Source organism: Aureococcus anophagefferens, assembly GCF_000186865.1.
Source record: "Aureococcus anophagefferens unplaced genomic scaffold AURANscaffold_6, whole genome shotgun sequence".
Classification (NCBI taxonomy): domain Eukaryota; class Pelagophyceae; order Pelagomonadales; family Pelagomonadaceae; genus Aureococcus; species Aureococcus anophagefferens.
Genome location: NW_008705566.1, coordinates 1,787,989 through 1,809,004, shown reverse-complemented (window position 1 = coordinate 1,809,004; position 21,016 = coordinate 1,787,989). Strand labels below are relative to the sequence as shown.

At 71.8% G+C, this 21,016-nt stretch overlaps 5 protein-coding genes across 5 annotated transcripts; 4 read left to right on the top strand and 1 right to left on the bottom strand.

Annotated features, from left to right (window-relative positions):
* Positions 1 to 679: 679 nt before the first annotated feature.
* On the top strand, positions 680 to 1,593 carry AURANDRAFT_37088 (ubiquitin-conjugating enzyme; the record flags this gene model as incomplete). Its single annotated transcript, XM_009037544.1, has 5 exons — positions 680 to 739; positions 844 to 913; positions 1,055 to 1,172; positions 1,216 to 1,315; positions 1,398 to 1,593. 5 exons carry the CDS (start codon positions 707 to 709, stop codon positions 1,536 to 1,538), a joined length of 462 nt encoding a protein of 153 aa, XP_009035792.1.
* A 4,270-nt stretch (positions 1,594 to 5,863) lies between these two features.
* AURANDRAFT_12574 (hypothetical protein) lies at positions 5,864 to 6,802 on the top strand (the record flags this gene model as incomplete). Its single annotated transcript, XM_009037545.1, has 1 exon — positions 5,864 to 6,802. A coding segment is annotated over one exon (939 nt), but the record flags the coding sequence as incomplete, so codon positions are not given.
* Positions 6,803 to 7,376: 574 nt separating this feature from the next.
* Positions 7,377 to 7,781, top strand: AURANDRAFT_6211 (hypothetical protein; the record flags this gene model as incomplete). The annotated part of the gene is made up of 1 exon (XM_009037133.1): positions 7,377 to 7,781. A coding segment is annotated over one exon (405 nt), but the record flags the coding sequence as incomplete, so codon positions are not given.
* Positions 7,782 to 11,677: 3,896 nt separating this feature from the next.
* On the top strand, positions 11,678 to 12,631 carry AURANDRAFT_24617 (hypothetical protein; the record flags this gene model as incomplete). Its single annotated transcript, XM_009037546.1, has 1 exon — positions 11,678 to 12,631. One exon carries the CDS (start codon positions 11,678 to 11,680, stop codon positions 12,629 to 12,631), a length of 954 nt encoding a protein of 317 aa, XP_009035794.1.
* A 925-nt stretch (positions 12,632 to 13,556) lies between these two features.
* Positions 13,557 to 21,011, bottom strand: AURANDRAFT_63183 (hypothetical protein; the record flags this gene model as incomplete). Its single annotated transcript, XM_009037351.1, has 3 exons — positions 13,557 to 14,518; positions 14,565 to 16,629; positions 16,710 to 21,011. 3 exons carry the CDS (start codon positions 21,009 to 21,011, stop codon positions 13,557 to 13,559), a joined length of 7,329 nt encoding a protein of 2,442 aa, XP_009035599.1.
* Positions 21,012 to 21,016: the final 5 nt, after the last annotated feature.

The following is a 21,016-nucleotide window of genomic DNA, read 5'->3' as shown; positions in this document are numbered from 1 at the left end:
GCCCCAGGCCATCGCGCACGGCATGCCCTACTGCCCGGCGCTCGGCCAGTTCGGCTACTACAACAACTGGTTCGTCACGAAGCTCGACTGGTGGCTCGGCCACCCGGGCGTCGGCTCCATGATCGCGGCCTTCGACGAGAGCGGTCTGATCTTCACGCACCGCGCGAACGACCTGATTTTCCAGACGGCCGCGATCCGCCTCTTCATGCCGCCCGCGCGCCGCGCGCGCCTGGTCGACTTCACGTACCAGCACCACACCATGCGCCACGGCACCGTCAACTACGGCGGCGTCGAGAGCGGCACGCGCGACCCCGACGCGGCGAAGACGCTCGACGCCTACGCGCGCCGCTTCGGCGGCCGGCCGCGGCCCTGCGACGTCGTGCCCGCGGCCGGCGCGCCGCCGGAGCGCATCTTCATCGTCCTGCCCAACGCCGAGGCGGGGGCGCCGGCCTGCCAGGACGACGGCACGATGCCCTTCTTTTAAGATGCGCCCGTGTGGGCAACGGATGATGCCTCGCTCGAGCCGCACGCCGGGGCCGGATCGGCGCCCCGCGCCCGACTGCACGGCCTCACCGGCTCCGAGTCTTCAATCTGGTTCAACGACCTGTGCTCCATCGCTCGCTGTCGAGGATACGAGGCGCCGCGCCCCGTGGTCCCAGCTACTCGCTCAGCGTCTCGTAGCGTTCGAGTCTACGTCCCATAGAAGATGGCCCTCAAGCGCATCAACAAGGAGCTCCAGGCGCGTCGGCGGCGTCCGCGGGCCCCGGTTCCCCCGGCCGAGCGCGGCGCGCGGCGGCCGCGCGCCGCCGGCGATCTCATTTTGAAATTTCCACGCCCACGCAGGACCTCGGCCGGGACCCCCCGGCGAACTGCTCCGCGGGCCCGGTGGGCGACGACTTATTTCACTGGCAGGGTGCGCCGCGGCGCCTCGGACCCGCGCGCGCGCCCCCCCGGGCCCCGCGCGCGCGCGGCGGGCCGGGGAGAACGTTCCGCGCGACCCGCCCGCCGCCTTCGGCGCCCTCCTCGGCGGCGCTCACGGCGGGCGCCCGCGCAGCCACGATCATGGGCCCCGACGACAGCCCGTACACGGGCGGCGTTTTCTTCCTGAACATCCACTTCCCCGCGGACTACCCGTTCAAGCCCCCGAAGGCGCGCGGCCCGCGCCCCGCACGGTTCCGCGCGGCGCGCCGCGGACGCCCCCGCGCCGCAGGTGAGCTTCACGACGCGGATTTACCACTGTAACATCAACGCGAACGGGGGGATTTGCCTGGACATCCTCAAGGATCAGTGGTCGCCCGCCTTGACGATATCAAAGGCGCGCCGCCGGCGTCCGACCGCCGCGCGCGCGCGCGCGCGGCCCGCGCCCGCGCCCGCCCGACGCCGCCGTACCCCCCTAGGTGCTGCTCTCCATCTGCTCCCTGCTGACGGATCCCAACCCCGACGATCCGCTCGTGCCCGAGATCGCGCAGATCCTTCGGACGGACAAAAAGAAACACGACACGACCGCGCGGGAGTGGACGCACAAATATGCGATGTAGTCGATCCCCGCGGCCTCTGATCATACCATCCAAGCGCGAACGCCGCGAGACCTCCCCCGGCGGCGCCGCACACGCCGCCGCACTCCACGCCCCGATCCCCCGTGCAACGAGTCCGACCGGAGTCCCCCGGACCGCGCTAGCCTGGCCACGCCTCGGTGCCGCGCGACCGCCGGCCCGCGGGACTTAATCGTTTTACCCGAGTGTCGGCTTCAGGGGGGGGAGTCGGCGGCATCGCACCCATCGCCTCGCGCGTCGTCGAAGCAGCTGAATAATCCGAGCTCTCAAATTTCGGCTTCAAGGTCGTCTTCAAGCGAGTGCAGCCCGACGAGATGGAGGCGAAAATCTGAGACGACGCAGCCCTCGAGCACGATGCTCAACGAGGTGGTCGGCAAGCGTACGCCGGAGAAGCCCGCCGCGGACGCGGCGCCCGCCGCCGCGGAGCCGGCCGACGACGCGCCGGCGGAGGCGACGCCGGAGACGCCGGAGATGCCTCCGCCTCCGCCGGAGATGCCTCCGCCTCCGCCGGAGACGCCGGAGATGCCGCCGCCGGCCGAGGACGCGCGGTCGTCGACGCCACCGCCACCACGAGGCGGCAAGAGCACGGAGCCCATCGAGCTCCGCAGCGACGCGGCGGACGGCGGCGACCACCGGTGCGAGGCGACGATCCTGCCCGCGGGCGCGACGCTCGCGCGGTTCTGCGTCGACGGCGGCGACAGCCTCGTGCTCGCGATGGACGACTGGACCAGCGACGCGAACCCCTGCATGAACTGCGTCATCGGCCGCGTCGCCGGCCGCTTTTCGCCGACGCTCGACGTCGACGGGACGCGCTACGAGCTGCCCGGCTGCGACGGCGGCGGCGGCGGCATCAAGCCGTCGACGTGCCTCCACGGCGGCATGCGCTGGAACAAGGCCGTCTGGACCGTCGGCGCTAGGGACGCGGCGTCGGTGACGCTCGAGCTCCTCGACCCCGCGGGCCCGTTCCCGGGCGACGTCGCGGCGCGCGTGACCTACGCGCTCCGCGGCGACGAAGCCGGCGCCGAGCTCTGGATGACGTACGAGGCGATGACGACGGCGACGACGCCCATCTCCCTGACGAACCACGCCTACTGGAACCTGTCGGGCGAGCCCACGGTCGACGACCACGCGCTGACGCTCGACTGCGCGCACTATCGGCCCGACGGCGGCGGCGGCGACGGGCTGCCCGGCGAGCGGGTGCCCGTGGAGAAGGGCGGGCCGCGCGACACGGACGGCAAGAGCCTCGGCGCCTTCATCGCGGCCCAGGCGCGGGCCTCGCCGCACTGGCCCCACGGCGAGGAGTTCGAGGTCGACCGGAACGTCGGGCGAGACCCGAACCGCGTCGTCGACGGCCTCCCGCCGCCCGCGGCCGTGCTCTCGAGCGGGGCGCTGATGATGGCCGTCCACACGACGGAGCCCGCGCTCCAGACCTACTACGCGACGCTCCTCGCGGGCACGGCGGGGCCCGCGGGCCCGTACGCGAACCGAGCCGGCGTCTGCCTCGAGGCGCAGCGCCGCGCGAACGCGCCGGAGCGGTGCCTCGTCGCCCCGGGGGACACGTACCGCCAGACGACGGTCCACGTCTTTCGGCGCCTCCCCCTGGACTAGTGGCCGCGCGTAACCCAGCGCGTCTTGTGGTGGGCCGACCGCCACTGCGATGACGCGTCCGCGAAGGTGAGGAACCAGTTGTTCCGGTAGACGCCCGCGCACCGGTAGGCCGGCGGCGTGTTCCAGGTGCCCCACCCGCAGGACTGGGACCCGCGCCGCGTGACCTCGCTCTGCTCGTTGACGTAGTTGTGCGCCTTCTGGTAGAAGTAGGCCCACTCGCGGCCGTCGCGCGTCCGCGGGATGCCGAGCTCGATGAGGTGCTCGTGGATGTGGCTCCGGCAGAGCGCGCAGGACAAATGCTGGCGGAGGAAGAGCGGCAGCGACTGGAGCACCTGGTGCTGGCCCTCGGAGACCGTGTCCGGCAGGTTGAACGTCAGCGCGTGGATCGTCGACCAGATCGACGGGTTCTCGTCGTTGTAGGCGCCGTCGAAGGTGCGCCAGACGCAGGGCGGCGCGTCGCCCTCCGTCGCGTGGTTCGGGTCCGTCGGGTTCCGCCACTCGGGGCCCGTGCGGTTCCGCTGGAAGTCGGACAGCGAGTCCGTGTAGTTCGACCAGGTGCAGCACTTCTCGTCGAGCGTCTCCTCGAAGGTCAGGTTCTCGAAGGGGCCCCAGAGCTCCTCGTTCCAGAGCGCCGCCAGCATGAAGTTGGCGCCCTCGCGGACCTCCGCGCGCGACGCGCCCTGCGGCAGCTGGTGGCCGACGCCGACGGCCCGCCCCGTCGTGTTGCCGAGCAAGTTGCGCGCGCCCATGCGCATCCACCGCTTCCCCCAGTGGCGCATCATCGCCGGCGACGGCACGTCGTGGCCCTCGGGCAGCGTTCGCCGCGGCACGCACGTCGGCGGGAGGCTCGGCACCAGGGACCCCGTGCACACGAGGCCGCTCGTGACGTCGCAGCGCGTCGTCCGCTCCAAGTACTCGCCGAGGGGCACGCCGGGCATGGACCCGCTGTAGAAGGCGTCGGCGCCCAGGCCGTGGATCTCCGGCGGGTTGTCCACGGCGAAGGTCTGCGTGCAGCTCTCGCAGATGTCCTGGTAGACGACGCAGCGGCCGATGGTCGTCCGGTCGCTCTCGCTCCAGGACTTGCGGTCGTTGAGCTGGCACCACTTGCCGTCGCCGCAGGAGCCCGGGTTCTCGAAGCAGTCCGGGCTGTCCGGCGCCGCCTTGCAGCAGCCCGTGCCGCCGCCGCAGTCGTCGCAGACCTCGAAGGGCCGCACGCCGCAGACGTTGGGGTGCTTGAAGCAGTCGTCGTCGCAGGTCGCCACGGCCGCGCACAGCGCGACGAGCGCGGCGCGGCCTCGAATCGAGGACATGACCGCAGGATGGCTGCCCCCACTCGAACTCGAAGACGCACGAGAAAGCGCGAATGAAAACGCGGCTCAAGACGGCGGCATCATTAGCTTCAACGAGGGGGACGACGAGCCGAGCGCGCCCGGTCGGTGTGCTCTCGGCCCCCAGGGTTCACGCGGCGCCGAAGGGGACCGGGTCGGGCCCGGCGACGCCGGCCTCGCGGTCCGTGAAGACGCCCGCGAGGTGCGCGACGTCGACGTCGTCGTCCGTCGTCTCGGCGCAGACGTCGGCGACGTCGCGCACGACGCGGCGGAGCGTCTTCCACTTGGCGAGGGCGGCGTCGTGGGCCGCCTTGGCCTCGGCGAGCCGCCGCGGCTCGACCCAGGTCCGGCTCGCGAGGACCTCGACGCGCGCCGCGAGCTCCGCGTCGCGGCGCTCGGCGCCCGGCGCGTCCGCGGCGGCCGTCGCCGCGGACCGCAGCGCCGCGTCGAGGGCCGCGTTCGTCGGCTCCCTGCCCAGCGCCGCCGCGCGCCGCTCGAGCTTGAGCGCCTGGACCTTGAGCGCGTCCGCCTCGACGAGCATCTTCGGCACGTCGTCGAAGACCATGTCGCAGAGCTCGTCCGGCGCCGGCGCGCCGTGCTTCGCCGCCATGGCGTCGGGGTTCGCGTAGTAGAGGCTCACCTTGCCGTTCTGGTACTGCTTCTCCGCGACGATTCCGGCCGCGACGAGCCGGTTCAGCGCGAGCTGGATGTTGCTCTTGGACACGATCTTGCGCGTGTTCTCCCAGAGCTGCGTGCAATTGCAGGGCCGTTGGAAGCGCTCGAGGTAGTCCCGCACGGCCGCCTCGCCCGCGGCCTCGGCGGCGGCGCCGCGGATGGCCTTGGGCTTCGACGCCTTGTTCGATGGTTTGGACGCGCCGCCGGCGCCCAATTTCGCCTTCTTCGGTGCCGGCGGTTCCATGGCTCGTGCGCGGGCGTGCGGACGACGACTGGAGCGGTTCTGGTGAGACGCCTGGTGCGCGCGACGAGCGTCGAGGCGTCGGCTTGTGAATCGGCAGAAATGCCACAGCCGATCGGCCGAGGACGCCACACCGGTGCGCCAGCATCCGCGTCCTTCCGCAGCAGCGCGTGCGCCACCGGGGCCGTCCCAGCGCCCGAGCCGCCGGCTCACCGCCCGCGCCCGCCAGCACCAGCCGCCCGGAGCGCCGCCGCGCCGCGACGGGCGCCGCGCCGCGAGCATGAACGTCTCCGAGGTCTTCGAGGACGAGACGAAGAGCTCGGAGCTGCTCTTCGTGAGCTTCAACCAGGATTTCGGCTGCTTCGCGCGCGCGCCCGGCGCCGCGACCCACGCTTTTCGCGCGCGCCGAGGGTTTCCGCGCGCGCGCGCGGGAGGTTTTCGCACCGCCGTTCTCCAGGTGCGGCACCGAGTCCGGCTTCCGGATCTACAACGTGGACCCGTTCAAGGAGACGTTCCGGCGCGTCTTCAGCGGCGGCGGCGTCGGCGTCGTCGAGATGCTCTTCCGCTGCAACCTGCTCGCGCTCGTCGGCGGCGGGCGGAGCCCGCGGTACCCGCCGAACAAGGTCATGATCTGGGACGACCACCAGAACCGGTGCATCGGCGAGCTGAGCTTCCGGTCCGACGTCAAGGCCGTCAAGCTGCGGCGGGACCGCGTCGTCGTCGTGCTGGCGACGAAGGTCTACGTCTACCGCTTCAGCGACCTCAAGCTCCTAGACCAGATCAACACGCAGCCGAACCCGCGGGGCCTGGTGGCGCTGTGCCCCCACCCGTCGAACAACGTGCTCGCCTGCCCCGGCGTGAACCGGGGCCACGTGCGCGTCGAGCTCTACGACGCGCGCAAGTCGACGATCATCACCGCGCACGAGTCGGATCTCGCGCGGCTCGCGCTCAGCGGCGACGGCGCGCTCGTGGCGACGGCGTCGGACAAGGGCACGCTCCTGCGCGTCTTCGACACGCACACGGGCGCCCAGCTCCGGGAGCTGCGCCGCGGCGTCGACCGCGCGGCCGTCTACTCGATCGCCTTCGACGCCGAGGCGAAGTTCCTCGCGTGCTCCAGCGACAAGGGCACGGTCCACATCTTCTCCCTCGGCGACGGCGGCGGCGCGCGGCGCGTCGACGGCGACCCCGCGCCGCGCGCGGCGCCGCCGGCGCCGGCGGCGGACGCGCCGGCGAACGCGCGGTCGAACCTCAGCTTCCTCCGCCGCGTCATCCCGGGCCTCGCGAGCTCCTACCTCGAGAGCGAGTGGTCCTTCGCCCAGGTCCACGGCCTCGACGCGCCGACGCTCTGCGCCTTCGGCGCGGAGCCGGGCACCGTCGTCGTCGTCGGCGCGGACGGCTCCTTCCTCGTGTCCAAGTTCGCGGACGGCGGCGAGTGCGAGCGCGTCTCCTTCGCCAAGTTCATCCGCTCGCCCGACGAGGACGACGACGCCGCCGCGCCCTGGGCCGGCGACAACGCGGCCGAGCCCCCGAAGCCGCCGCCGGGCGCCGCCGCCGCGGACCCGAAGCCGCCGCCGGCGCCGTCCTCCTGAGGGCCGCGGCCAGCGGCGCGCCCGGAGCCTGGCCGGTGGGGGGGCGCCGACCGTCGTAATTTTCTCCCGCTCGCGGGGCGTCGCCGGCGCGCGAGGCCATCGCGTGCGGGCGGCGGCGGCCCTCGCCGGGGCGCCAGGTGGGCTAGGCCGCGAGCACCAGCGACCGCACCGTCGCGCCCCACGAGGTCGCGCGCCACACGACCCCGAGCGCTGCGTCACCGGCGAGCTCGCGCACCACACCGCCGCGCACCGCGAGCTCACACCGCCGCGCACCGCGACCGCTCATCGCGCCGCCGCGCCCGCGCCGCCGCCGCCGCCGCCGCACACCATGGCCGAGGCCATGGTGAAGAAGGAGGCCATGGCGCCGCCGCCGGCGAAGATCCGCAAGAAGAACACGGCCGTGTGCTGCCCCCTCGTCTACGGGTCCGTCGCCTTCTGGCTCGGGCGCAAGGCCGACGAGTACCACACGCACAAGTGGACGCTCTTCGTCCGGGGCCCGCACGGCGAGGACCTGGGCTACTTCGTGGAGAAGGTCGTCTTCAAGCTCCACCCGTCCTTCGCGCAGCCCGTGCGCGAGATCCACGAGCCGCCCTACGAGGTCACGGAGAAGGGCTGGGGCGAGTTCGAGGCGAGCGTGCGGGTCCACTTCCGCGACCCGTCGGAGCGGCCCGTCGAGTTCAGCCACGTCGTCAAGCTCTACGACGGCACGACGCCCCAGGTCGCGACGCAGCCCGTCGTGAGCGAGGTCTACGACGAGGTCGTCTTCACGGAGCCCCACGAGGCGCTCTACGACCGGGCGATGGCGCGGTCGGGCCCGCCGCCCGCGGGCCACCCGCTCAACGAGAACTTCTCGCGCTTCGACGACGCGCCGGAGATGGAGACGCTGCTCCGGGCCGGCGAGTACGTCCGCGGCCAGCTCCACTCCGTCAAGGACGCCATCGCGCGCCTCGACCACCAGATCGGCCTCGCGCGCCAGATGGAGCAGAGCCGCCAGGCCCAGGAGCAGCACGCCGCGCAGCAGGCCCAGCAGCAGGCCCAGCAGCGCCAGGAGAGCCGCGCCTCGAGCCGCAAGCCCGCGAGCCCGCGCCGCGCCGCGGACGCGCCGCCGGACGCCGCGGCGCCGCCGCCGCCGAAGCCCGCCGCCGCGCCGCCGCCGGCCGCGTCCTAAAGCATCATCCCTACTTACTCCGACGCCGTGTCGTCGTCGCGGGGGACGAGGTCCACGACGGGGAAGTCGTCCCCCGGGGGCTTCGCGACGTCGGCGGCGTAGTCGGCGGCGTCGAGGAGCGGCGGGACGTCGTCGAGCGAGTCCGCCGCGGGGAGCGGCCGCGGCGGCGGCTCGAAGGGCAGCTCCGCCAGCACCGCGCGGAATTTCGCGCCCTCGTGTTCGCGCGCGTCGGCCTCGTCGCGGAGGAGCGCCGCGAAGATCTCCGCGCGCGTGCGGTTGAAGTCGTCGAGGTGGCCCGCGACCTCGCGCGTGAACCGGAGGCGCGCGCCGTCGGCGACCTCCTCGAGGCCCCGCGCGGCCTCGGACGACTCGCGGAGCGCGGCGTCGTCGGACTCGAAGCTCGCCGCCGCGACCTCGACGGACGACGTGAACCGGAGCGCGTACTCGACGAAGGTCGCCGAAGAGCTCCGGGGCCCGTCGTCCTCCGTGTCGTCCTCGACGGCGGCGACGCGCCGCGCGGCGCTGTTGAGCCGCCGCGACCGCGTCGCGTGGGACGCGCGGTCCTTCGAGGCGGCCTTTCGCGCCGCGAGCGCGCGCCCGCGCACGCGCTCGACGGCGAGCGACGCGACGGCGACGGACCGGAGGTAGCCGAGCGCGTCGTCGAGGCGCGCGACGACCGCGGCCATCCCCGTCAATGCCGCGCCCGGCCGCGGCGGCGGCGGCGGCCGCGCGATCTTCGCGAGCGCCTCGGGGCTCACGAGGTCCTTGCCGAAGAAGGGCGACGCGACGGCCGCGGCGAGCGCCGACGCGCGCTTCGCGTCGGCGTCCGACGCCGCCGCGGCCGCGGCCCGGGCGCCGCGGAGCAGCTTCTCCTGGTCCTTGCGCCAGGCCAGAATGTCCGCGATGACCTGGCCGTTCTCGCTGTCGGGCGCGCGGATGCGCCCCTCGTGCATGGCGAGGCGCGTGCCCAGGAACGCGCCGTCGGCGTCGTCGCCGTAGCCGAGGAGCGCGTCGCAGATCGCCGCGAAGGACCCCGCGTCCAGCAGGAACGCGACGAGCGCCTTGGATCGCCGCAGCTCCGCGTGGCGCGCGAGCGCGCTCCCGAAGGCGCCCGCCGCGCGGCCGCAGCCCGCCGCCGCCGCGAGGCCCAGGGGCGGCACGATCGCGCCGGGCACGTCCTGCACGAGCGCCGCCGCCAGCCGCCGCAGCTGCGGCGCGCTCCGCGAGCAGCAGCCCGTCGTCTCGTCGCCCTCGAACGCGCACGCGTACGACACCTCATATTCATAATCGCCGAGCGCGTCGTTCTCGACGAGCAGGTGGCGCCGCTCCCCGGCGCCGATGGACAGCGCCGTCACCGTCCAGCCGTCGAAATTCGCCGCGGCGACCAGCCGGCTCGGCGTGCCCAGGCCGTCCATCATGCACGACGTGACGAGGGACGTCATCGTGGTTTTTGGTGCGCTTGGCGCGACGCTGCGACGTTTCGGTTGCGACGACGCGATCTGTGGCGACCGGGTTTTGCCACAGGGAAAACTCGCTTCACGCATTATTCAAGGTCGCGTTGTTGAACCAAGCTATGGGCCTGTAGCAGCCCCCTTGCTCGTGCGTGCCGCACGACGCGGAGCACAAAAAATAGCTAGACCATGAGCAGCTTCAAGGACTTTTGCAAAAAGCGGCAGGCGAAGAAGCTGGGCCTCGACGCGCCGCCGCCCGCGCGGACACCGGCGCCGCTTACGCGGAAGTCGCCGGAGGACTGGACCTGGGCCTTCGTCGCCGACCGCTGCGGCGAGTCCGGCGACGGCCGCGTCTGGCGCGCGGCGCGCACGCACGCGGCGTCGCTGGCCTGCGGCGTCTGGGCCGTGCCCGAGGCGTCGCGGCCGCGGAGCGGCGGCTGCTGGTGGGTCGTCGGCGCGCGCGCGTACGTCGAGGGGGCCATGGCGCGGTCCGGCGCCCTCGCCGAGGTCTTGGACGAGCTCCTGCCCTGGGACGCGAGGCCCACGGAGGTCGTCCTCATCGGCCCGGAGATGGACGGCGACTGGGCGCTGCCCGCGGCCGGCCGCGTCCGCGTGCGCTCCGTCAAGGACACGCTCGACGCCGCGCTCGCCCGGGGCGCCGTCGCGCGGGACCCGAAGCCGTCGGGGGTCGCGCTCTTCCAGGCGGGCTTCGGCACGCTGCTCTTCCCGCTCGCCGAGTGCTGGCTGGGTACGTTGGCGGAACTCCTCGCGCTCGACGTGCCCGTCTTCAGCGCGCACTACGCGCCCGAGTCCGAGGGCGAGCGCGTCGTGCTCTGCGAGAAGTTCGGCGCGAAGCTCCTCGTGCCCGGCGTCGGCGCGCGCGACTGCCCCCTGGGCCACGCGTGCCCGCGCGAGGCCCTCGACGGCCGCGCGGGCGCGGACTGGGCCAAGGGCCCGTCGAACGCGCGCTTCTGGTGGGTCAAGGGGTCGGACAAGGCGGGCGCCGAGCTCTTCGAGGCGGCGCCGGGCGACGCGGCCCTCTTCCTGCGGCGCTGCGCCCACATCTTCGCGCCGCGCGACGCCGGCGACTGGGCGAAGCTCCTGGTCGACCGCGAGCGCGAGCAGGTGCGCTGCGGCGCGCTCCTGCTCGCGGAGGCGACGACGCCGACGGAGAAGCTCGACGACGGCTCCGACGACGGCCGCGTCGAGCTCTTGCTCGAGGTCAAGTGGCCCCAGGTCCGGCTCAGGGCAGGACAAGAGAGCGAAATTCCAAACTTCAAAGCCTCATATCTCGGCCGTTTTCCACTCGTTTTGGCTGATTTTTGGGCGAGCGATCATCTCTTGGAACGGTCTCGAAGCGTGGATGCTTTTTTTGGAACGCGCGCGCGCGGAACACTCACGTTGAAGCGACGTTGAATCACCCTTGTCCTGCCCAGGTCCGGCTCCTCCTCAAGGCGCTCCTCGACGCCGAGGCGGGCGCCGAGGCGCCGCTGGACAAGCCCGCCGGCGCGGCGACCTACGCCTCCGCCGTCGAGGACGCGGGCGCCATCGCCGACGCCGCGGGCCGGGCCCTCGCGAATTTGGACCGCGCGCGCGCCGTCCTCGATGCGGTAGAAGAGTGGCCCGCCTCTCGGAGCGCGCGGCGCCCGCTCGACCCGCCGCGGGCCTACGTCGCGCGGAACGAGGCGCTGGACCACGTGCCCGTGCGCGCGCGGCCGAGCACGAAGGCGGACAAGGTCGACCGCCTGCCCATAGGCGCGACCGTGACCGCGCACGCGGCGCTCGGCGCGTGGCTGTTGGTTTCTCGCGACGAGGAGCGCTGGGTCCTCTCGACGCACCCGCTCCTCGGGGCCCTCCTCGTCGACGCCGACGCGCCGCCGCCGCCGCCGAAGGGCGCGACGCTGGCGCGGCGCCAGACGCCTCGCGAGGCGTAACAGATCGTGGCTTGAAATTCAACTTGAACTCAAGCGGCTACAGGTGAAGCGCGCCGAAGACTGTGATCAAGAATACTCGGCCGCGCCGCCGAACACTCACATCGAGCAGCTCTCGAAGGAACACAGCGTCATGGCAGCCTTGGAGTTCCTGGGCAAGTCCATCGCCGTGCTCTGCGGCGGCACCTCCGCCGAACGCGACTTGTCCTTAAAAGGCGGCGCCGACGTCGCCGAGGCGCTGCGGGCGCGCGGCTACCGCGTCACCATCGTCGACCTGACGCCAGCGCTCGACCTCGTGGCGGCGCTGCGGCGCGTCGACGTCGTCTTCGTCTGCCTCCACGGCCCGCTCGGCGAGGACGGCTCGGTCCAGGGCTTCCTCGAGGTGCTCAAGATACCCTACACCTTCAGCGGCGTCGTGACGCAGAGCGTCTGCGTCGACAAGGTCCGCACGAAGCGCTACCTCCGCGGCTGCGAGCCCGTGCGGCTCATCCCCGACCAGCTGCTCGCCGACGGCGCGCCGCTCCGCGTGCCGCCGCCGTGCATGGTCAAGGATCCCCAGTCGGGCAGCAGCCGAGGTGTGTGGAAGTGCGACACAGCCGATGAGGTCCGCGCGGCCGCGGCGCAGTGCGCGGGCCCGCGGTGCCTCGTGGAGCAGTTCATTTCCGGCGTCGACCTCGTGGTCTGCGTCAACGACGGCGAGGCGCTGCCCGCCATGGAGTTCAAGACGGACAAGGACTGGCAGGACCTCGCCTCGAAGAACGACCTCTGGGGCTGGGCCGGCGCCGACGGCTCCGACGGCGCGCGCGCGGCCATCGAGAAGATCTGCCCGGCGACGCTGCCCGCGGCGGTCGTGGACGAGGCGCGCGACACCGCGCTCGCGATCTACGACTTCCTCGAGGTGGAGGGCGCCATGAACTTCGAATTCCGCGTCACGGTCGACGGCGCCGCGGTCTACTTCGTCGAGGTCTCGTCCGTGCCCGCGATGACGCGCGCGTCCGTGCACGCGTGCTGCGCCGAGGCCGCGGGCTTGTCCTTCGAGGACGTCGCCGAGCGCATCCTCCTGACCGCGCGCCTCAAGCTCGCGTGAGTCCGCTAGAACGCTGAATCGAGTTAGGCGGGCGAGGTCACATGTGGCTGAGGAAGGTTAAAATGCAACAATCTTGGCGCAAGCCCGAGCCGAGATATAAGCTGAGGAATGTTAAAAATCGATGAAATGGCCATACAAACCACAACTTTGGAGGTCTCGTTCTCGGCCCCATGGCCACCGATTCCTTTGGTTCTTGTTGCATCTGAAAGAGCTCAATGTCGTCTTGCGCGCTGGGCCATTAACTCCGAATCTTGAACCGCCTTGAAAAGTTGCATTTCAACGTTCCTCAGCCACACATGTAGCCGCCGTACGCGTCGTCATATTATTATTATTATTGGTGATTTAGCGTCGGAGGAGCCGCATGCCCAAGAGCACACACGGCCTGTAGGCCTCGGACGGAAGAAGTTGAAGTAGGTGGGGCAGCTGCCCCCCAGCAGGGGCCGAAGGCCCACGGGGGGAGGATCAGCCTCCCCGGCGCCACAAGTGGCGAAGCCCCGAAGGGCGAGAAAAAAGGGGGGGGGGGGGGGGGGGAAAACCCCAAAGGCAAGGGAAGGGGGAGGGGGAGGTGGCCGGGGCCGGGCTACCCACCAGGGGCGCCCGACGGCCCCGGACCGCCGCTAAGAGCCGCCAGCTCCGTCAGACACGTCCGCTGCCCGACAGGCCTGCCAGGCCGGCCACCAAAGCTTCGCGGCACATTCCGTCCGAAAGCGCCGCAGGAACTTCGCAGCGCCAGACGCCACGGAAGAGTCGAAATCCGCGACCAAAGCCGCGAACTCCGGAGTAAAATGACCCGTGAGGATCCGATAAGAACGAGTGTAGGCGAGGTCTCCAGTCCCGGAGACGATGCTTCCGTCGTCCAGAAGCGTCAGCGCCCGTCGGAACTTGTCAGCAAGGGAGGCCGCCGAGGGCCCCGGCAGGCCTTCCGTCAGGCGCAGGACCGCCCGCCCACACGGCGACGGGCTTGTCCTTCGAGGACGTCATATTCACACACGGCGGGGCCGTGGAAGGACGACACGTCGTTGACGAAGGGCGCGTCGCAGGAGCCGACGCCGCAGAGGGGCACGTCCGCGGCCTCGGACTCGCGCATGATGACGTCCTTGAGGTGGAGCTCCTGGGGCGGCCGCGCGGCGCGCGCGGACCGCGACCGCGACCGGCCCGCGCGCGCGTGGCGGAGCCGCGTCGCTCCGTGCTTGCGCGGCGGGGGCTTCGTCTCGATCGTCGGCGGCTCTTGCGCGCGGTGCAGGGACGAGCCGCCCTCGGACGCGGCGTCGCCCGCGGCCGCGTCCGGCGCGAACGCGCGCTCGTACGCGTAGACGAGGCGCGACTGCGGGCTCCGGGACTCGTCGCGGAGGACGGGCATGCTCTGGATGAGCGTCTTCACGGCGTGCGCCTCGTTGGCCTCGACGTTTCCGTCGTTGTTGAAGTCGCAGCCCGCGCCGTAGCGGCTCATGAGGTTGTAGGCCATCGCGAGCGCCGCGTGCCGGTCCATGGGCGCCGCCTCCGTCGCGGCGCCGAACATGTGGCCCACGGTGCGCTTCTCGACCGGGATCTTGGAGAAGTAGTGCTCCGACGCGACGCGGATGACGAGCGCGAGGCCGTGGACGTCGAGCGCGAGGAAGCCCGCGTCCGAGGGCGCGCCGCTCTCGTGGACCGCGTAGAGGAGCCGCGCGACGGGGTTCGGCCGCGCCTCGTCGATCGCGTACTGGGCCTGGAGCACGGCGTCGTGGACCGACGGGTCCGGCGCGGGCGCGACGACGGTCCGGCGCCGCTCGACGAACTCGTCGAGGCTCTCGTCGACGGAGATCTCCGCGTCGATGAAGTCGCCGACCCAGGCCTCGAGCACGTGGTGGAGCGCGCCCAGGGGCAGCGCGCGGGGCGCGGGCACGCCTACGAAGCGTGGCGGTAACGATTTCTCATTGTTTTCCCACCCCACATCTCTCGAAAATCGTCACGGCCACAGGACGCTGGGGCACGCCCGTCGCGCCGAGACGCCGCAGGAGGTTGTAGAGGAAGGGGTCGCGCGCGAGGCCGTCGATGTCCGCGCGGACGTCGTCGTACGCGGAGCAGATGATGGCCAGGAGCGCGTTGAACATGATGAAGAACATGAGGGCCATGTAGGACCAGTAGAAGGCCTGCGTGATGTAGTAGGACATGCCCGCGAACCCGAAGACCTCGAGCCCCGCCGCGTCCATGCCGGGGATGTTCTCGAACTCGCCGATGTCGTACATGCCCGCGATGGACAGCATCGCGAAGCCGAAGAAGGACTGGAAGATGCCCGGGATGTCGCCGTCCCCGAAGCCCCTCGACGACTGGCCGAAGAGCATGACGCCTAGAATGGAGTAGAGGAAGGAGATCGTCGTCTGCAGGATGAACCAAAAAAACAACCGCGACCCGGCCTTCTGGATCGTCCGCGTGATGATGCCCATGGACGGGTGGAAGTGCATCAACTTCAAGAACTCGCAGACGATGGCGATGATGAGGAAGAGGGCCAGCAGCTTGTAGAGGACGATGAGCTCGCTGAGCTCGCGGACCGTCGCGAACGCGCGCTGCAAATCTTCAAAGTCCGCGTCGTAGTCGAGGATCCGCGCGCCCGCCCGGTTCCAGGCGTCGCCGCCGTTGTAGACGTCGTAATGAAGGTCGAAGCGCTTCAGCGAGCCCGCCTTGGCGACGACGCCGACCCAGGCGACGATCATGAGCGTCGCGAGGACGTAGTCCGCCGTCGGTAAAAGGCCCGCGTCCGCGACCCTCGCGGCGACGGCCTCGGCGAGGGCGCGCAGCGCCGCGGGCAGCGCGTTGAGGCAGCCGCAGGCCGGCAGACCCGGCCAGTAGCGGACGGCGCCGTCGTCGCCGAGGACCCGCAGCTTCGCGACGCGCCGTCTCGCGGCCGCGAGGCAGCCCCGGACCTCGATGAGGAGCATGCCGCCGAGGAGCGCGACGAAGACGAGCTCGAAGAAGAGGCGCACGGTCGCCGTGGGCGTGCCGTAGGGGTTCGGGTTGATGACGGACACGGTGTACTTGTACTCGACGCCGCCGCCGTCGAGCGACTCGCCGACGATGGACGTGAGCGTGAGGAACTGGGACGAGATCATGCGGTTCGTCGTGATCATGGACAGCTCCACGGACCGCGTGTTGCCGTCGAAGTAGTTGCCGTCCTTGATCAACGTCCAGATGTCCATGGCCCGCGTCCGGTTCAAATTGACGTCCCAGAACACGGGGAAGTCCTTCGGGTACTCGGACGTCGTCGCGTTGCGCCGCATGGAGTAGGTGAACCCGAAGGGCATACCCGACACGGCATCGAGCTCCTCGGCGTCGTAAAAATCGTAGACCTCGTCGATGTTCGACTCGCGGTAGACGTCGGAGCCGGACACGAACGTCGCGTCGACGCCAAAGGGCTCCCGGAGGCCGTCGTCGTCGTCGAGGCAGGGGTCGTAGGCGTCGAGATAGCTCAAAAAGCGGTTGTAGGGCCGCCCCTTCTTGCAGGCCATGGCCTTGTTCCGCTGCTGCGTGAGCAGGACGCCGTAGACCACGAGATTCGGCTTCGCCAGATAGCGCGCGCGCGGCTCGTCCGCGTCGAAGCCCGACGTGAACTGGGTCTTGGACTCGCTCGCGTCCGTGACGCCGCAGGCGGCGCAGCGCTCCCGTGCGAAGGTGTTGTCGACGCCCTGGGCGTCGCAGTCGAACCAGTCCGCGGCGCCGAAGTCCGCGCACGTCCACGCCGGGTTCCGCTTCGGGGACCAATCCGCGTAGCCGTTGGCGTTGGGCAGGCCCACGTCGAGGGAGAAGGGCACGGTGCGGTAGCTGCCTTCGAAGGATGGACAGTCCGGGCACGCGAGCGACGGGACGTAGCGCTCGAGGTCCGCGAGGTCGACGTCCGCGAAGGGGAGCGTCGAGTTGAAGCGGTCCGGCGCCGCGTCCGCCGAGAGGTGCTCCTCGAGGTTGCCCGGCGCGTCGATGACGCCCAACACCTCGACGACGCCCTTCCAGAGCTGCGTCGGCACCTACCACGCACGTCGGTGACGATTGTTCCCCGGTCGAACGCTCTCGAAAATCGTCGCGGCCGCGGGACGCCGGCCGGCACCGTCGCGAAGACCTCGCCGTTGACGACGCGCGAGTAGCGCCACGTGTCGTCCGCGCTCTGGAACCAGGGCACGCGGCAGGAGATGTCGTGGTCGCGGATGCGCGCGTCCGGCGCGAAGGCACCGTCGTCGCAGCAGGCGCCGCCGTCGTAGTTGCAGCCGATGTGGTTGTAGTCGTCGTCGCAGTTCGCGTCCAAGACCGCGAACGCGTCGCAGTCGGCCGCCTCAACCACTTTCCCGCGCTCGAGGGACGACAGGGCGCCCTCGACGTTGTTCGAGGGCACGCCGAAGACGTTCGCGTACCAGGCCGGGTCCTGCATCGTGCAGAGGGAGCCCGCGCAGCCCGCGCACGTCGCGCCGTACGTCGCGTCGAAGTAGACCGCCGCGAGCGTCGCGCAGTCGTCGGCGACGAGGGGCCCCCGGCCCGGCGGCGCCGCGCCGACGAAGGTCGCGTTCTCGTCCTCGTAGGCGCGTCGCGCCGCGGCCGTCGCCGGCCAGACGTCTTCGAGGTCGCTCCAGCAGCCGCCGACGAGCTGGACGTCGTGGCACGCCGTCGAGTCGAGGCTCGGCTGGGACAGCGTCACGGACCAGCAGTGCGTCTCCGCGTCGCCGTCGCCGTAGGCCGGGCAGGTCTTCGTGAGCGCGAGGGCGTCGTAGGAGCCGCTCCGCGTGCAGCCGAGGTAGTCGTCCGTCGGGATCGCGGGCTCGGTCCACACGGACTTCGTGTAGCACTCGACCGCGCCGCCGCCGCCGTCGTCGTCGCCGGCGCCGGCGGACGACGCGAAGGGCGCCCAGAACGCCGCGGCCGCGCCGTCGACGTCCGACAAGTAGTGGCCCGCGTCGTCGTCGCAGTCGTCGACGGCGACGACGTCGCCGCTCCGGAGCCGGAAGTAGCCGAAGAAGGGCGCCGCGCCCGTGAGGGCCGCGCCCCCGACGTCGACGGACCAGGTCGCGCCGTAGGGCAACGCCGGCTCGAGCACCTCGAAGGCGTAGCAGACGCCGACCTCGAGGCACACCGCGTCGCTCTCGTCCCCGTAGGCCACGCCGGTGAGCAGCGACTCGGACGTGTAGGTGTCGACGAGCGCGTAGTAAAGCACGGCGGACAGCGAGCCCGTCGCGTTCACGCGCCCCGGCGCGCAGGCCCCGTCGTCGAGGCGCCGCGCGGGCTCGGCGAGGAGCCGGCGCCGCGCGGCCGCCGGCGGGGCCGTCGGATAGCCCGTCGGCGACGCCGTGGCGCCGCAGGCCTCGCAGGCCTCCCAGGCGACGGCGCCGTCCCAGCCCCGAACGTCGCAGCGCGTCGCCGGGAGCGCGGCGACCCACGCGCAGTCCTTGGCCGCGTCGCCGTTCTTGAACCACAGCGTCCGGTTCTCCGTCGGCGCGGCCGAGGGCACGGGCGTCGGCAGCATGGAGTAGCAAAACCCGCAGGTCAAATCGCAGGCGTGGCTGAACTTGCACTCGGGGCAGAACCGCGTCCGGCACGCGTCCGTGTCGAGCGAGAGCACGACCATGCAGAGGCCGTCGCTGCCCGGCCGGTCCGCGCACGTCGACGGCGCGAGCGTCGGCGCCAGGCTCGGCGCGGTCGTCGACGGCGCCAGCGTCGGCGCCGCCGTCGAGGGGGAAAGCGTGGGTGGGTCGGTCGGCGACGGCCGGTCCGCGCCGACGACGAGGAGCACGAGCTCCGGCGGGCTCGCGTCCGCGGAACTCATGAAGCTCCGGCCGTAGGCGCTCTCCCCGGGCGGCGCGAACCAGGCGCCGTCGGCGTAGCCCACGTCGACGGACCGCACGGCGAAGGCGAGCGAGTTGTTCTCCTGCCAGTCCGCGTCGTCGAGCACGGGCTGGATGAGCGCCGCGAGGTCCGGCGTCCGCCACCGCGCGCCGCCCTCGAGTCGCTCGATCGTTCCGATTACCGACGCGTTCGAGTAAGTTCTTCCGCTGACCAGTCGGGTCGGCAAATTGTACTCCGCCTCCGCGGACGTGTGGTAGTCGCCGTGGACGTCGTAGGGGCCCGAGTCTTCTTCGTCGTCGTACGGCGCCGCGTCCGCGGCGAGCTCCACGCGGAACTCGAAGTCGCTCGCGGCAGCGTCGGAGCGGCGGTCCGGGTTCGAGGCGCTCGCCGCGAACTCGACGTGGGCCCGGACGACGTCCTGGCCCGGCAGGAGCGGGATCCGGGGGAAGCGGAGCGCCGTTGCGATGGGCACGCCGCTCGCGGACGTCGCGCCGAGCTCGACGTCGGAGACGGCGAAGACGTTGCCGTCGGGCGCGTGCTCGACGACGTCGGCGTCGATTCGGCCCAGGGCGATGGTGTAGCGCTCCGCGCGGACGTACTGGACGAAGAGCCGCGGCGCGCCCGCCTCCGCGTAGACGCCCGCGAAGCCCCGGGCGACGCGCGACCCGGCGCCCGCCGACGGCGCGAAGACCAGGCCCAGCGCTTGGCCGGAGCCCCAGCCCGGCCGGTCGACGACCTCCTGGACGAGGTAGACGAGCGACGGCGTGCGCGTCGTCTCGTCCGCGGCCCAGGGCGCGGTCTCGAAGAGCACGACGGACTCCGTCGCGTCGCGGTCTTTCGGCCCCAACGGGTCCGCGCCCCAGCCGTAGGGCAGCGCGTCGTCCGACGCCTCGGCGCGGACGTCGAGCGACAGGGCCCCGTCCTCCAACGCCGTCGACGTGAACTCGACGTAGGCGTCCATGATGAGCGCGCCCTGGGGCACGCCGAGGTCCGGGAAGCGGACGCCCGCCGTCACGGCGTCGCCCTCGTAGTAGCCCAACAACACGTCGGGCAGCTGCGCGTACGTCTCGCCCTTGATCTCCGCGGCGTCGTCCGTGCGGTGCGCCGTCTCCGCGGAGGCCTCCGAGGCGTACTCCGTGACGGACGGCGCGAGCCGCTCGGCCACCGTGAAGCCCTGGACGTCCCACCACGACGCGACGGCCTCGGCGCCCGCGTAGGCCGGGTAGGAGTCGACGACGTACGGCGGCAGGTCGAAGCGCGCGTCGTCGATCTCCGTGGGGTAGTCCGCGAGCGTCCGCGTCGCCGCGAGCGCGTCGTCGCAGGTGTAGACGTCGTCGCGGAACTCGCAGGCGCAGGACCCCGCGTCGGGGCACGCGCCCCAGTGCGCGCACGTCTCGTTCGCCGCGCCGGGCTCGACGTAGCAGACCTTGCCCCGCACCGCCGGGAACGCGACGGCGTAGGGCGAGGCGCGCGTCGGGTGCGTCCAGACGTAGCCCGAGAAGGCGTAGCGCACCTCCCAGTCGCCGCCGTACAAAGCCAGCGTGACCGCGCTGCCGAAGCTCTCGTGCGCGCTGTCGAGCTCGCTGGACCGGAAGGGGAGGCCGTCGACGAAGAAGTCGCCGTCGAAGACGCAGACGGTGGTCGCGTCGACGCCGAACTCCGTGTCGCTGTCGTGGCAGAGGTTCCAGCCCGCCCGGGGCTCCGCGTACTGCCACGCCTCCGTCGAGTAGCACGCGCCGGCGTCGTCGCAGAGCCGGCCCTCCGCGATGACGGCCCGCACGAGGTCCGTGTGCGCCGCGAGCTTCCACGCGTCGTAGAAGGACACGGTGACGTTCGTCGTGAGCTGCGCGCCGCAGTCCGACGCGCAGCCCTCGAAGTCGCGCGGCGCGCCGCCGTCGCGGGACCCGAGCACGAACTCGCCGGGGTCCCAGGAGGGCATCTCGTCCGTCCGGCTGCAGAGCCCGTCGCCGCAGGCCTCCTCCTGGAAGACGGCGTCGATGACGGCCTCGACGCCGTCCACGTAGACGTCCCAGCCGTTGACGCTGCCGGCGATGTCGCCGGGCGCGTCGTTCGGGATGATCTCGCCGCTCAGATGGTAGATGGCGTCGCGCACCGTCGCGTAGGTCACGGTCGTGTTGCCCTCGAAGACGCCGAGCTGCATGGCGATGACCGTGACGATCGCGAGCACGTAGACGAGGAACCGCAGCAGGCGGTAGTAGGACGCGAGCATGACGTCGTCCGTGCGCACGCGCCGCAGGAAGCCCGCCAAGATGCCCCGGGCGACGAGCGCCGCGTCGTCGTCGCCGGGCCGCAGGACCGCGTCCTCCGTGGGGTCGTCGATGAGGGCGTTCATCTTCTGGAGCGCCAGCAGGCTCTTGCGCGACACGAGCCGCGACGTGAGGTGGACGACCTCGGCGGCCGACGCCTTGGGCTTGAGCGGCGCGGCCAGGTCCGGCGCCTTGGGCTTGAGCGGCGCGGGCAGGTCCGACGCGACGTCGCGGCGATCGATACTCGACTCGGCCAGCGGCGAGGACGCGCTGGCCGAGTCGAGTATCGAAGCGAGGACGCCTGCGTCCATGGTCG